This window comes from Oculina patagonica, chromosome 6 (assembly GCF_052425735.1).
Source record: "Oculina patagonica isolate OP01 chromosome 6, crgOcupat, whole genome shotgun sequence".
Classification (NCBI taxonomy): Eukaryota; Metazoa; Cnidaria; class Anthozoa; order Scleractinia; family Oculinidae; genus Oculina; species Oculina patagonica.
Window position 1 is genome coordinate 7,364,399 of NC_135763.1, and position 15,966 is coordinate 7,380,364.

The 15,966-nt window shown below is 39.3% G+C and overlaps 1 protein-coding gene and 1 pseudogene across 1 annotated transcript; both read left to right on the top strand.

The window, feature by feature from the left end:
* The first annotated feature begins 1,225 nt into the window (after positions 1 to 1,225).
* LOC144657467 (flavin reductase (NADPH)-like) lies at positions 1,226 to 5,987 on the top strand (annotated as a pseudogene).
* A 3,311-nt stretch (positions 5,988 to 9,298) lies between these two features.
* LOC144656517 (flavin reductase (NADPH)-like) lies at positions 9,299 to 13,809 on the top strand. The gene is made up of 4 exons (XM_078516741.1): positions 9,299 to 9,447; positions 10,631 to 10,801; positions 11,438 to 11,640; positions 12,655 to 13,809. The coding sequence occupies exons 1-4, from the start codon at positions 9,299 to 9,301 to the stop codon at positions 12,804 to 12,806; spliced, it is 675 nt and encodes a 224-aa protein (XP_078372867.1). The 3' UTR covers positions 12,807 to 13,809.
* Positions 13,810 to 15,966: the final 2,157 nt, after the last annotated feature.

Below are 15,966 nucleotides of genomic sequence, written 5' to 3' on the forward strand. Positions count from 1 at the left end.
AAGCCTCTAATAAAGCCTTCCTTTTGACCTTTACTGGTGTCTCTGCTTCTCTCATTATAACCCCCACTGACAGATTGGTCACATTCATTTCTGTCTCGGAGTATGTATCGAGCGTTATTTCCATTCTTTTTCGGGACCAAATTCTCCATTTCCATTACTTTGTACTGTGCGTGATAAGTTAATAGCACGTCATTTTGTATTTGACATGGGGCCTTTCACACAAAAATCTTGCGGCGAACCCCCAAAAAGTAGTATTACGTAGGCGGTTTCACTATCACCTGGGTTGCACTCGTTTTTGTTTTTTCGAGAAGATGAGAAACGCACGAAAGCTTGGGACGCCAGACGGAGCAAAAAGTAATTCAGATTGGCGATGGGAGAAGGACACTTGCTGTTGTTGTTGTTGTTGTTGTTTTTGCCGTCTGAAACACAAAATATCTAGTAATTCCCCCTTTCCCCACTTCCAATGTTGTACCATTGTAAAAGGGGATGGGTGGGAGGGGGATCTCTATTTCCTAGCATTCGTGACGAATTGTCGCGTTTTAAATGGTGTCCCAAGTACTTTTCTTTGAGATTGTGATTTTCATAAAGACGCGATAAAAATTAGCGATTGCTACGTTTATTTATTATTTAGTCAGTCGCTATAGTACGTTTCAACCAATGACGTTTTCAATCAGTGTAGTTTACCACGAGTTTCAAGATCCTCGGGGAGGGGGATACTCAAACATGTTTTGTTTTAATACGGGAAGGCTCAGTTCCGAGGTCGAAACCCCTTACTCTTTCATATACCATTTTTGACAGAAAAGGTAAGCCTTCCGTATACCTTCGATAGAAAATGGTACCCCTTTCAGATACCTAAAGAGAGGATACTGCATTTCTTTTCTTAATTTTTCACTTTCGCCTACAGTTTCGCTTACAGCTTTGTCTCCCCTTTTATAAAATTCCAGCGAAAAGGTAGCTCCCCGGAGCCTCCGAGTAGAGTCCGATTTAAGAAGAGCCCCGTCCCCGACCGGGTTCTCAAAGAATGTACTCTAGTTGCAGAAAAACGTAACCAATTAAAATAACGGAACAGAGCATCGGAATTAGCAGAGTAAACAATCTGCTGAGCATGAGAGACTAACAAAACCTGTCTGAATCAAAACGGCGTGGAAAAGGGGCAGTTTCTCTTTGGTGTCCAGCCTTTCCCGAAATGTGACAGTTCTCTGACCCAGTCCCACCTCAACTATTTCATATCCAACATGGCGGCGGCACCGGGAGACAGCAGTCCTTCCAAAAAGCTCAAACTTGTTGTGTTTGGAGCTACAGGTCGGACAGGAAACGAGGTGGTAAAACAAGCACTGGAAAAAGGACATTATGTGACGGCTGTAGTGAGAACGCCTGAGAAACTGACTACTCAGTGAGTGATCATTTGATTTCAATAAACATCGCGCAGTGAGCTAGCGGCCTGCAAGAGCATTTGTTTTTTTTTCGTCTCCTGAAACCTGGAAATGCCTTTGCATGCTAGCGTACAGCTAAACTTAAGTGTGTTCAAAATCAGTCAAATTAATGAGTTCGGTTCAATGCCTCCGAAAGAAAGCGACTGTAACCAGCCAAGAATGTCTTATCAAGGGTGTAAAATACCTTTTTTTCAAGTAGCCACTTGCTCCTAAATATTTTAAAGCAGTAGCCAATTCCAAAAAGGTGGTCGCCATTTTAATAAGGACAAAAACAAATTTACCCTGTCTTTGTATTAAATAGACCCTCCTATAAAATAAATATATTGCTTTTATTTTTTTAAATATTTTTTTTTTTTTGTAAGCTTAAATAAACAAAAAAAATAATTCCTCGCTCAGTTTAAATTTAAGTTACCTCACTTGTAAAGAGCTGGATATTTTGCTGTTACCGTTTGTAGAACTTATGTTAATGTTCATAAATTGTTTGTTACAAGAATATGAACAAGAGTGAATGGCAGACATTCACTCTTGTTCATATTCCAACATTCTCATTTCAACAGACATGAGAATTTAGTGTTAGTGAAGGGAGATGCTTGTGACGTGGAGAGTTTTTCTGCTGCTCTTGATGGAAAAGATGCTGTGTTGTCCAGTTTAGGAGTTTATGCAAACATTTTTAACCCAACCACTTTCTACTCGGAGTCCATGAATGCCATCACAGAGGCAATGAGTAGGTGAGCAATGTGTTAAACCTGGTTTTTAGCCAGATAGCTCATTGAGTATCCTGTGTAGATGCCTAATTTTTGAAGAACATTATTATACAAGTACTACATGTACTTCACATCTTGATTGTTGAATTACATAGCTTGAGAGTTATTATTAAGTACTGTATGGTGCTTATTCGGGTGCAGCACCTCGCTGTGCAAATCTGAAAACAATAAACACTTTTGTTATACTTTCAATTGGAAGATATTTTGGCTCCATCACAGTCAATTTCTTTATAACTGTTCCCCGCAGATTGAGCTGTCAGGTCATTTGATGGTTTTGTACAAAAAAGTTTCATGTCCAAGTTAAATCAAATTGTTCACAGTTTTCTTATTTGTGCTGTAACTCTATGTTCTGAAAGTAAAAAAAAGAATACTTCACTCATAATTTTTTTTATTATTTTTATTATAACTTCCTTACTTAGGCACAAAATCACTCGGCTAGTGACTGTAACATCATGGTGTACTCAGCCAGGGCCAAACAATTACTGGTTTCTGGAATGGGTTATAAAGCCACTGTTTCTTAATGGAGTGATCAAGGATATGGCAACCATGGAAAAAATGCTGGAAAGCAGTGACCCACAGGCATTGAATTACACTATTGTTAGGCCTTGTCGGCTACTAGTGGGTATGTAGACCCGCTGTCACATTCTCGTCTCTAGAGCCACTTGTTCATCTAAGCCGACTGAGCCTGGGGCACGAAAAAAAATTGGCTCTGGGGCACATGATTTTGATTGGCAGAATTTGTACCCAGGGGGGTACTCGAAGTATACATGTCGGAGGGGGGAACACACCTCGCTGAAAAAAAGTTCGAATGATTATTTTTCCGATCCACTGATCGCAAGGAAAACCCGAAATGAAAAGTTCACTCGATAAGATAAGATAAGATAAGACCCAAAAAATATGCGTATTTTTTAAGACCTAAAAAAATATGTGACAGATTCCTTGACCCAAAAAAATACTGAGCATGTAAATTTTTAACCCCCCAAAAAATACGTCGACTCCCCCCTCCCCCTCCCCGTCATGTATATCGAGTACCCACCTGAGGATTTGAACAAAAGGAACAGCCAATCAAATGAAATATTTAAAAATTTCTTTGTTATACGAGAAATTAAAATGGTTGATTTGATAGGCTAGGTTTGAAATAGGCCATTTCCGAGTTACCCTTTGCCTCTGTTTCAAAACGAGTCTACGTGCGAAACCATTTTAATGAAAATGAGTTTGATTTGCAGGAAAATGGACCTTCATTTTCATATGAATAGTTTCGCACGTAGACTCGTTTTGAAACAGGGGCATAGGATAACTCGGAAATGGCCTATTCCCTTTGTTCAATTCCAGCTAATCAAATCATGTGTCCCAAGAGCCACGTGTTCCTTGTGCCCCAGCCTCAGCCAGCTAAGAGGGACAAGTGGCTCTGGGGACAAAAATGCTGCTGTCAGTACTTTCAATGAGATCCGGCCAGCACCTGCAATAAGATGTTTCCCGCTTATATTATTGCCCTCCAACAGGTGCTGCACAAGGTCAGCCACCTTCTTTAAATCTTATTGAAAGTCCTGCTGTTTGTAAAATGACACAACCCTCCAAGTTTATTTTTTTCCTTAGTGGTCATTTGGCCACCAACTGCTCAAGTTTCGTCGCCAGTGAACAATATTAAGCTCACGCTTTAAATCCTTCTTCTCAATTTAGGTCGCCAATCTGGCGACTTCAGTTCCAATTTAGTCGCCGGCTCCAAAATTTTAGTCGCCATGGTGACAAAAATGGTCTTAACTTGGAGGGTTGTGACACATTGTTTGGTGAGCATTTGCTAACAGATATCAAGATATCTTTAATCAAATTTATTGCTACAGAGGGTATTTTCAGTCATCACTGACAACAGTTTTTAGCCTCACTACTTGCATTGCACACCACACACACCCACTACCCACTTTGCACTTTATATTTCACACCACACACAACACACTTCACACCACACACTTCAAACCTCACACTTCTGTTATACTATTCCATACTATTATTTTTTTCACGCAGGAATAAATTCCTGTATCAGAGCCTTGTTACTATTTCAAATAAACTTTTAAACTGCAATTAGCCTTATTTATCGCAAGTTACTTGCTGTTTTCAGTAATATGCAAACTCTGAAATTCAATCCTCAGCCAACAGTTTATGCTTTTTGCTGCCGTCAATCATCTTAGTGAGCCTATCGGGAAACGGAAGTTCACTTTAACCTGGTCAAAAGGTCACGTCCACCAGTTGTGATTGGTAGATTGTGATCAATTTTGTTTGTTTTTGTTTTTGATGGTTCGTTGGCTGTCACGACAGCAAACAAGGCAATCATTAGTTAAATTTTGAAAATTAGAAGTCACATATATTAACTGAAAACCACAATAAATAGAAGGCTTCTGTGTAGAGAAAGTGGGCTTTTTTAAAAGAGACTGACATGACTTGCAACTTTTTCAGGTGAACAGACCGGGAACTATAAGGTTGAGGAAGGGCAATGTAACACCTGGAACAACAAACAAGATCACATGTGCAGACGTGGCAGAATTTATGCTGAAGACTCTAGAAAGTAATGAGTACGACAGAAAAGGAATTGCAATTGCTGGATTGTGAAAATGTTCAAGAAAAACACTACAGAACTTTATGTTTGTAAACAAAATATCAAAATAGGATTTAGAGTATTTGATTACTGATCCATTTAGGTTTTTTCTGGCTTAAGATTTGATATCTTTTGCAGATTGCATCAGACAATAACGAAAATATTATTGGCTAGCATGAAAGGCGTGCAATCCGCAAGAAAAAAAAGTAACAGCTTTGCACGGCCCTTTGCTGAATAATTTCAGCATGCCTTTGATACTAGTCAATACTTTTATTTTAATACAAAACATTGAAACATAGTCCAACCGGTTAATATAAAACACTATCTAGATAATATATATTAAATACAAACAACTTAAAATAAAGGCAGTGTCATATGTCAAGCGACAAAAAAGGGTCAGATTTTAGTGATTGTCTTAAGATCTTGCAAAAAGTCCAGTTTCCTGTTCTATTGTTGTTTGATTAGTTACATTTTGGTATTTCTTTGGCATCTGTAAGCAATTAACAGTGGAGCCGGCAAAACTTAACTTACACTGAGAAGCAGAAAAGATGTTGAAAAACTCTTCATGTGCAGCTAAAATTTTGAGCTCCAATTCTCCTTTAATTTTCACCCCCAAAATGCTTGAAACGTGATACTAAACTTATTGTCATTTGAATGAATATGATAATAATTCAATATGGACATTTCAAGATCGTAGTTAGTTACAGCATATTTCACAAGATGGCGGGACGAAACTTTCTGACTGCTTAGCTATTAGGCTGAGTTAATAAAACTTTTATTACGTAATGTTTAATAAATGAGCAGCAGTGTTTTATCAAGTTTGTCGAGGCGCAGCCGAGTGTTTTAGACTTAGATATCTTATCTTATCTTAGATACCACACGAACTGCGAATTTATTGAACGGCTTAAAAATCTTCTGATGTAGATTAACTCATTCTTGCACTAATATTTAGATTTGGGGTAATTTTGGCCTAGAAATTTGGACGTTAAGTTTAGCCGTGTCTTTATCAGATATAAAGACACTCATTAAACATTAATTTCTTTTGTATTTTCTTTATGAATTATTAATGAGTTTTTTAATAAAAGTGAATTTGGAATATTTTTTTAAAACATTTGCAGAAAAATATATTTTAATGTATTCACTGAAAGGGGAAAATTATAAAAACAGGTGCATGTATGATATAAATTTCACTTTAAAAGATCTGTTTCATTGTGCTCTCTGACACCAGGTATCTACCGATGTGCAACAAAATACAGACTGCAGTCTGGCTGACTGGCATTCCGGTTAGCCTGAATAGCGCCCCGCCTAACCTAAGAAAAGGTCCCGGTTAGCCTTAATAACGGTCCGGCTAGCCTGTTGATAGTTAGCTCTCAATAATGGTAATGATAACACGATATGTACTTAAAAAATTCTACAAGTCTGCTGGGCTGAATTTGTCGCACACCAGTTATCGAGGGTCTAACATAAGGTTGGCGGGATGCGGGATGAGCCTTTTTTCGCTGCTGTGATACTGGATGAAAGTAACTTTTGAGGCGGGATGCGGGATTGTAAGGGGTCGGCGAGAAGTAGGAAGTTGGTTATTCATGACGGGACGCAGGAATCATTGTTTTCTTTGTTGTTGTTGTTGTTTTTTTTTGGGGGGGGGAGGGGGGGGCGGGAAACGGGATGATGGAAGACGGTCGAAACAACACGGGCAACACACGATAACTCACTTTTTTTCTGGCTTTTTTTATCCTTATCAGTTAATTATTTCGCTGCCGAACTACTGTCTATATAAGCACCACAGATTTGTCAAAGTTTTCTATAGCTGCCTCGTCCCCAGTAGGCTTTAGTACATTATGCTTTTGTTTTGCCACTAAAATGCTCCATCTGAATGCTCCATTTTCCCCACAAAAATGCTCGGTCTTCCAAAAAAAAGTCACTAAAATGCTCGGATAATGCTCATTACACAAACGGAGTATTTTAAGTTAGTTTCAAAGTTTTTAACATGGTGTTAGCTGTTAAAACAAAGTCTTACAAAAACGTTCAAGTGTTGCAAGTAACAACAAATGCGTATACAAGTTCATAAATATGTCTGAATTTATCAAAACCGGGTCAAAGAAAAGTGACGTCAGTATTCTTGAACAAGTACGTTACTGCGCGAATTAGCTTAAAACACCACAAGAAAGGGAGAAAAAAAGAAATACAGCGCTGAAAGGTAGAGAAGAGAGAGGAGAAGAGAAAAAAAGACTGACATTCCCTTTAGTTTTTATATCATGGAGTTTGGAAAAAATGCTAGCATAATGTACAAAAGCCTAGTCCCCAGGTGCCGGTCGGCCGGTCGGTTAACGCGGTAACGCGGGAAAACAGGAAGCGCGGGGGTCGATGGTTGCCCCCGTGCACGACCAAGGAGGAGGACGCCTGGGGACGAGGCAGTTTCTATAGAATTCTAAAAGGAAAGTCACGTTAGCGTTTTCACGCGATAATCTAATCGGCTTAATTGAAGTTAATCGAATGATTGGATTCGTTTAGTTCTCCAGTGCAAATATGGTATACGCGGGTTAACGAGTTACCGTAAAATTCCGGTTATAAGCTCTGGGCTTATACATAAGGGTTTTTGTGTGGGCTTATAAGCGGAAGGGCTTATACCCGGGAGGGCTTATAAGCGGAATAAAAAACGTTTCAAAACGAGCCATTGGAGTGTTGATCGAAATACGTTTTCAAGTTAAAAACTCATAATAAAGCAACATTTAGCCCTGTTTAGTACTATCTTCCGGCACGGGGGGGGCTTATATCCGGAGGGGCTTATAATCGGATGTAGTTTTTGTTTCCAGGTAGATGGGCCTATAACCGGGGAGGAGGCTTATAAGCGGTGGGGGAAGGGGGCTTATAACCGGAATTTTACGGTATCTAACGTCCAGGTCACAGTATACCTATACGGTCCTGAACGGGCAGAGATCTAGCTACAGCCTTGTGGCATCCGGCGTTCCACAAGGCAGTGTTCTGGGGCCCACGTTGTTCGTCCTGTATACAAGCGATCTCGTGGAGTCTGTACAGTCAGCTGCTGTGTATATGTACGCAGACGACACTACTCTTTACTGTATAGGAAACAGTATAGAGGAAGTCTCAGCTGCCCTTAATCAATCACTTAAAGAATTATACGCCTGGTGCACTACCAACAAGCTCACTCCCCACCCGAAAAAAGTCGGAATGTATGCTTATCCACAAAGGATCTATCACTGTCCCCCTTCCTCCGATACTGCTAGGAGAAAACTGCTTTAATTGTGTTAAACATAGCCGACTCCTGGGCGTTGACATAGATGACAAACTTGAGTTGGTCTCCACAGGTCAATAACCCTAAGAGGAACTTGACAGATAAACTAAACTTCATTAAGAAGTGTAGGTTTTTACCTAAGCAAATTCTTTAAAGTTATACTACAAAGTCATTATCCCGTCAGTCACGCATGGTATAACCGTCTGGGGGGGGGGGGGGGGGGGGCATGAGTCATCAAGACGACTTTGACGGACTTGAAAGGTTGCACTGCAGAGCGGCAAGGATCATTTTTAACCTACCAAAAGACATGCGATCTACTGAAGTCCTTGACCGCTCTAAATGGGTCACTTTAAGAAATACGTACAAACTTTCCGCGATTCTGAAAAAAAAATCTACTAATTCCTTCATAATTTAATGCCAATTCCATGAAACTTTCAACATCTTACAGAAGGGCAGTCTGGAATCTTTTACCGCGAGAGTGTCACGAAGCAATATCCCTTAGGAGTTTTATGAAAATGATCAACACGTCGAACATAATTAAAAATTTTAACAACCTCTATTGTAAGAGTTCTAAGCGCTTTTTATCGTTGTAACAATTTAGTAATTTAAATTATTTTTAGCGATAAGTTTAGCGTTTTTACCTTAATATAGTTTAATGTCTTTATCTACTAGTATTAATGTTTTATTAACACGCGACCCCACAAGCTATGTAGCTTTTTTTACCCCATCGTGTCTAAATAAAGGTTTTGATTGATTGATTGATTGATTGATTGATTGATTGATTGATTGATTGATTGATTGATAATCGAACAAAGACCAAAAAAAGTGTAAGAGAGAGTAATTGAGCGAGCAATTGCCGATGTACGTTTACAATTTTGTGAAAATTTGTCATTCACTCTCGGAATATGCTGCTTGAGTAATTTAACGTTGAACAGTTTCTCCCACAATGTCAGATTTTGTTAAGCACTACAGTGAAATTAAGAAAAGTTAAAAGGTAATTTTTCCACGAGGTGGTCTATGGTCCGGGTCCACGGAGATGGTCCACCATGGGGTGGATCCATATTTTTACACCTGGTTCGTCGTATGGACGAACACAGAGCAACATAGTAAGTAGTAAACAACAAACAACAGAACAATCAAACAAACAAACAAACAAACAGGCAGACAGAGAACTCAATCAGTCCCTTTGCTAAGGAGTGGGCCTGGGTAGGGGTTTATATAATTCAAACCCAGGCCTTTCGCATCATTACAAAGGAAAATGGCGGCCGAAAGTGCAGATTCGAGAGCGTTAAAACTGGTTGTATTTGGGGGCACCGGGGGGACGGGAAAGGAGATAGTAACACAAGCACTAGAGCAAGGCTACCTTGTAACAGCCGTGGTGAGAACACCGGAGAAAGTCGAAAAACGGTACGTTTATTTAAGTGCAAGTTTTACAGCGAAATTCACTGATCGTTCAGACTGCAAATATTGAACTGATTGCCGTACCACCCCCCCCCCCCTCCACCCCCTCCAAAAAAAGAGGCTTAGAAGGGTAACATTGTTTTTCCGGTAATATGAGTCCATATGTTAATTTAGAAATGGAAGGGAGATCTCCTTAGAAAAGCGATAGCAAGCTTTCTGAGGTCTTCCTGCTACTTAAAATTTAATATATTCCTCTTTTAAATGATGTAAAAAGGATTTGAGTGGCAAATAAAGTTGATTGATTGATTGATTGTATGTAGCCCAGACTCTGCATATGAATTTTAGTTTACATCTTATATCAACTGATATTCCCCAGTTTTGGCTACATCACATGAAGTGTTTAGGCCAATCGTACGCTTAAAAATCTTTGATGGATTGTAAATCCCATGATATGCCCCCCCCCCCCACCCCCCCCAGAGATAAGCCCCCCTCTCCTAGTACATCATTGATTATATATTTGAAATGAAATTGATTAATGATGAGATTTTAAAGCTAAATTCAAAACCAGTTAATGAAAAATAATTTCGATCAATGCTGCTATAGTTCATTGTGACGTGTTTTTTTTTTAAGCTGGTTTTAAACCCTCACCCCCTAGATATAAGACCTCCTGTTTATTGGCCCATCCAAAACCCCTTACGAAGTAGTATAAACCCAGGGCTTATAAGTGGAATTTTATGTATCTCCAAGAAAGTCTTATTAGGGCTGACTTACGTGTACCTTATGCCCGTCTTGCATTATTTTGGCATCTGTGTGTTCCTGCAGAAGCTATATTTAGACAAGTTGCACTTTCTGGGGTTACCAGTAAATTGCTTCCACTTAAAGAAAACTTACGCTAGTGAACCAGTGAGTCAACATTTTGCACATGTAGCCAGTTTATGTTAAGTCATGATGGGTATTTATAGGTTTGATAAACACAACAATAACAAGATCAGAACTGGTATGCTTAATCTGAAACTTGTTAAAGTGTGTTACAAGTGGTTGATTTCCACAGACCATCCATTGAAAATTGAAAATTGCTCTAAACACTGCTCATTGCGCGAGCTTCGGATACCTGTGCTCTAAAAATAAAAGAATTTGATAACAGTGGAACTTCAAGTAAATTCTATCACACTTTTTTATTTTCTTTTAGGCATCCCAATTTAGAATTGGTTAAAGGTGATGCTTGTGATGTGGAGAGTTTCATTGCTGCTTTAAAGGGAAAGGATGCCGTAATTTCTTGTTTAGGAGTTGTCGCAAGTATTTTTAATCCTACAACTTTCTACTCTGAGTCTATGTTTGCTATACTGGAAGGAATGAAAAGGTAATTTTAAGAATACAATTATATCTGCATTTTTGTTCTGTGCGCCTGAATTGCAGAACTCATTCACGTGAATAATTAATGTGAATGAGTTCTGCAATTCAGGCCCACACTTGATAATCTAAACGGTTTTTGTGAGTTCCTTGTGATCTGGATAATAGAGGTTTGGCCTTGCATTTCTAATACATGACTAAGAATAATAAGAAAATTGCTAAAGGCTATAGAGCACTTATTAGCAAGCATTTTTTTAGTTAGTGCTTGTAATGACTGGCCACAAGGGAAATCTTGATTAAGATTTGTTTTTCCTCATTTAGCTGTTTCCTTGGCTCTGTTTTGGAAAAACTTGATGTCCAGAAAAATAAAATGTCAGTAGCATTTCTTTTTTTCTTTTTGCCCTTGCATCATTAAAATCAGCAAGAGTTCACTAACACCTTTGTGTGCCACAGGATGAAGTTGTAATGTAACTACAGTCCAAAAATTTGATCATTGACTTTTATGCTTAAGGCTAAATGTCTTAAAATAATGTACAATTAAACTCATCGCCAATAGATGACTTGTGGGGATGCCACAAAAACCAGTTTGGGGGCCTTTGCTGTTAGTGCTGAACATTTAAACTTAAATAAATTAACAAAATTACAGGTGTGGTGTAAAAAGACTTGTAACTATGACAGCATGGTGCACGCAGCCAGGCCCAAACAATTCATGGCTGGTGGATTGGATTATTAACCCGCTGTTTCTCAATGGTATGATTAAAGACATGGCTACCATGGAGAAGATGCTGGAGAGTACTGATCCTCAAGTGTTGAGCTACACCATAGTTAGACCTTGTGGATTAATCAATGGTAAGTCGATCGCGCGCAAGCTTCAACTTATGGGTAAAATGATTTTTATGAGGGGTTAAGGCTTATTTTTGGTGGTGGTGGTGTTGGAAGCAACAATGACAATGGTGATGGGTGGCCCATAAAAGGATACCACTTGGTCAAACTCTCTAAACATATTTAGGACATAAAACAGCAAATGAGTTCAATGAACATTCACAGTGGTTAAACACAATTATGTATCAGTCTAATAATATATTAAATAAATTTAGCCAAGCCTAAAAGCGGAGCTCCCTGGTTATTTACTTCGCCCTTTTCGAAAATCCGACCGATAACAGCCCGCGATCCAATGTAAAACATTACTTGGTCAGAGGTAAATTTAAAAAATAAAATTCGACCTCGATGAGTTCTACATGTGAGCCCGCGATATGGTCATTGGATGCTGGTCAGCGGATACCTTGTTTTGACAGCTGTCAATTGACCATGACATGGATGTCCAATATCAAAGATGTAAGCTGACGTTAGCCATAACCTTAAACCTATTTCTGGAGTATGGCCACCATGTCGGGGCGACGTCGTCGTCGCTTGAGCGCACGCGCCCGCGAACCATGCTGCTAGCCATGATGACCATGAAAAACCAAAAGCATGGATCTGTTAATTTTCTGTGGGAATGGGCTCTGCTCTACGGCCCTTCGGGCCGTTGGGAGCTCCGCTAAAATTCAAAAAAAGCTCTCTGTTAAATCTGTATGGAGTGAGGCTGAGTTATGGCTCAAACGGTTGCAACATTCCAATCCAACATCGCGGAGGGAACATTTTGGAACCGTTTCATTACCTACCCTTTTGGACTGATGTTAAAAGATGTTGAGCAAAAGTTTGCTTCTAAGTCCAATCCCCTCGTACGACATGTTCCAAAATTTGAAACAACGCGTGGAATAGTTAACTTGTTGCAATTGCCAAACAAGGCCGAACATTGCTTATCGAGTGTCGGGTCAAATTACTGGGACTTATATTCACCAGGGGACCGACTCTTCTTTGTAGGTGAACGGACAGGAAACTATAAAGTCGAGGAAGGACAATGTAACACTGGTACCAAGTTTATGATGACACGCGCGGATGTTGCAGAGTTCATGCTAAAGGTTTTGGATAGTGACGTGTATGATCGGAGAGGATTTGCAATAGGTGGATTATAAGATATTCCTGTCTCTCTGTGAGAGTATCTGCCTTCTGTTTGTAAGGCGAGGAGTACACATATACAAACATGACAGGGCGGATCCAGGGGTGGGGGGGGGGGGGACTGGGTGCCTAGCCAACCCACTTGATCCACAAGTAAAATTTAAATAAACACGGTGTAAACATTGTTGATATTGTTAGCTCAGACAAAGTTAAACTATTTGATACCATCCACTCCCCCATAAAAAGTCTGGGGCTAAAATAAAATAGTAAACAAACTATTTGTAAACAGCCCCCCCCCCCCCTCCCCTTGAAAAATCCTGGATCCGCCTCTGCATGAACTTTTTTGAAGTGCCAAAAATGTATAAACAGTAAGATAAAAAAAGTTGTAAAATAGAAAAATAATTGATTCAAGCATGAGATACATGATAACAAAATGGGCTATATGTAAAGATAAAATTAAAAATTTCGACAAGCGTGCGTTGCATTTGCATGTTTCGTTTATCATGTCCATAACACTTACCTTACGTATAGCCTTTTTAAAGGGCTGTATGTTCAGGTTTTCGGCGTAGTTCATTAATTGTTTAGGGACCAAAGTATCATACACTGTGTTTTCCATATTTAATTGAATTTTACATAGGAATGGGAAAATCGTCGCTGTGTAAGTGGTAATTCTTAGGTTGCTTATATGGTTAGGTGCTAATGAGTTGCTAACCTTAAACATCAATATAAATATGTAATGAAGATGAAGTGTTCAACATGACACGAGCATGGGAGCATGAGTCCCCGGCGGGAATCGAACCCATGGCCTCCCAGATACCGGTTGGGCGCTCTAACCAACTGACTTTTGTGAGCTGGGCCATTTACTAGGTTGACAAGTGACACGCGTCCTGCATACTGCTAGGGTAAGCAATGTCGAAATCATCAAGTTTGTTGTAAATAACAGTAAATCATCGAGTTTGTAATAAATATTAATAAAGGTGGTAAATTTTGAGCTCGGTAATAAATAATGAAGATGAAGTGTGTCTGTGTATGTCTTGTAAACGTCTTTTCGCTAACCTTGGTAGTCATGTCGTGCCATGCATGCTATTCCACAGCCCCGTACCAATTATTTAAAGAAAAGCTTCTCTTAAAAAGAGGAGCTGAGTTGTAGAACAGCCTATACCATGATCTACGATCTGTGGTGACTTTACAAGATTTTAAACGTAAACTACGTCACCGCAACTTCGAATGAGTTCTGTACACGGCATCCTTGAAAAGCAGTTTAGTGTGTAATTAGATGTAATTCTGTAATTATAAGTTAGTTTAGTTAGGTAGATAGATTTTCATGCTGTTTATTTTTATACTGTATGCGGAACGATTTTAAACGGTGTTTAAATAAAGTTATCTTATCTTAATCATTTTTTTTATACTTAACTTTCTCCTTATTGTAAACTGATCGCAGAGAGCCCCCTCTTGTACCCTTTCTATTCGTAGTGTACATACTAGTTATGCAACGCTTTCGAGTGGTATACTATGGAATATCCCACGAGTCACTTGTATTTTCTCGGTATACAAACGAGCCTTTAGGCGAGTGTGTATGCCAAGAAAATACAAGTGACAAGTGGGATATTCCATAGTATACCACGAGAAAAAGTGTTGTGTAACTATTTTATACCATGCCATAGAAAATACGCTTACTAAATTTCGTCAAGAATACAGTCGCAGCGCACTATGGGAAGGTTGGGTTGAATACCGTCGAATATACAACGGCTTTTCTGTATTATGATTGGCTGTATTTTCTATGGCATGGTATAAATGGTAATACGTGAGATCATGGAGAATTGCTTATTCGTTTAGTGTGAGCTTAGCCGTTTCACAAATTATTCCACTATACAGGTATTTCTTACAACATGTCTACAAGAAATCAGGGAGAATTGCTGATTTGTATAGTGTGAGTTTAGCGTTTTCACAAATTATCCCACCATACAGGTATTTCTTACAACATGCCTACAAGAGACACCATCTGTACTTATGTCAAAGATCTTCGGGATATATAAGAGTACATGTAAGCAGCACCCGAAGACCTTACGACTCTTACCGAGATTATGCGAACACCTGTGACCGACTTCAGTGTTACTTAGCAACGTTTGTCGAAATTAAAATCGTGGCATCAGTCCATTCACCGATTTTGGCCAAGTAAAAACCCAAGTGTGTAGATGGGGCATCGGCTAATGTTGGTTAGAAGTCGCAATTTAGGAAATAATGAAAGTTAGTACTATTTAACAATTAGAATATGAGCTCGAAAATTCTATGAGTTAATAATTGATGAGACCGCGGGCTTTCAAAACGCCATTATTTCGAATCTTCCCATAAACCTTTTTCGCTTGTCAAAATTCTACGGAATACAGAGCACTTCGGCGGGAGATTATGCAAAGAATATTTCGGAAGAAAATTCTGTCTCGCTGGCTTTTCCTCGCGTTATCCCCACGCAACAAATTTTGTCTTGGGACTGCCCTCCCCTTCCCCAAGAGCCTATGCGGCCGGGGGAAGAGAGGCAGGGAGGGCGTGCGCTTACGTCAGAACCAAGCTTTTTCAGTTTGATGGGTTTTTACCAATATTTCTTAGGTTTAGGGCTCCGCTCGCGCGAGCAACGCTAAACTGCTACAATCCACATCATAATTTGTTAGAACACTTGAGCCGAAGTTCAACTTCAGCTGTTCAATCATGCGTGCCCTCTACCTGTCTCAATGTTGCCATAGAAATATAATTTTTTTTTATGGCGGTAGCAACCGACTACTGATGCCATTTTGACTTTTTTAAAAAAATGAGGGGGGAAGTGGAAGTACTGTATCTCTAATAAAGACGTGGATTGCAACATAAAAAACCCTACAGACATGCCGTGAGAGCTTAAGGCTCATTCAGTTGTCACTGAGCTAAGCTCATGTCTAAAGCTACTAGCTTTAGTCCAAAGGTTGGAGCCTAAAATATCGTAACAAACATGTATATGTTTCTATAATCTTCAATGGTTTTTTTATTATCTAGTTCAGTATTATTCTTGCGACATTTTTGCTGAGACCGGGCTGAGACGAGAGAGAATTTTACATGACTTATGCAAATATTATACCGACTTTAATTGGGATTGAGAACTTGTTACAAAAAGAAGAGAACCAGCTAAAACAAGAAGTAAGAGCAATTTTC

Coding starts and splice junctions, on each gene's coding strand:
- LOC144656517 (XM_078516741.1), top strand. CDS start 9,299: ATGGCGGCCGAAAGTGCAGATTCGAGAGCGTTAAAACTGGTTGTATTT. Junction 9,448..10,630: donor CCGGAGAAAGTCGAAAAACG/GTACGTTTATTT, acceptor ATTTTCTTTTAG/GCATCCCAATTTAGAATTGG. Junction 11,641..12,654: donor ACCTTGTGGATTAATCAATG/GTAAGTCGATCG, acceptor TCTTCTTTGTAG/GTGAACGGACAGGAAACTAT.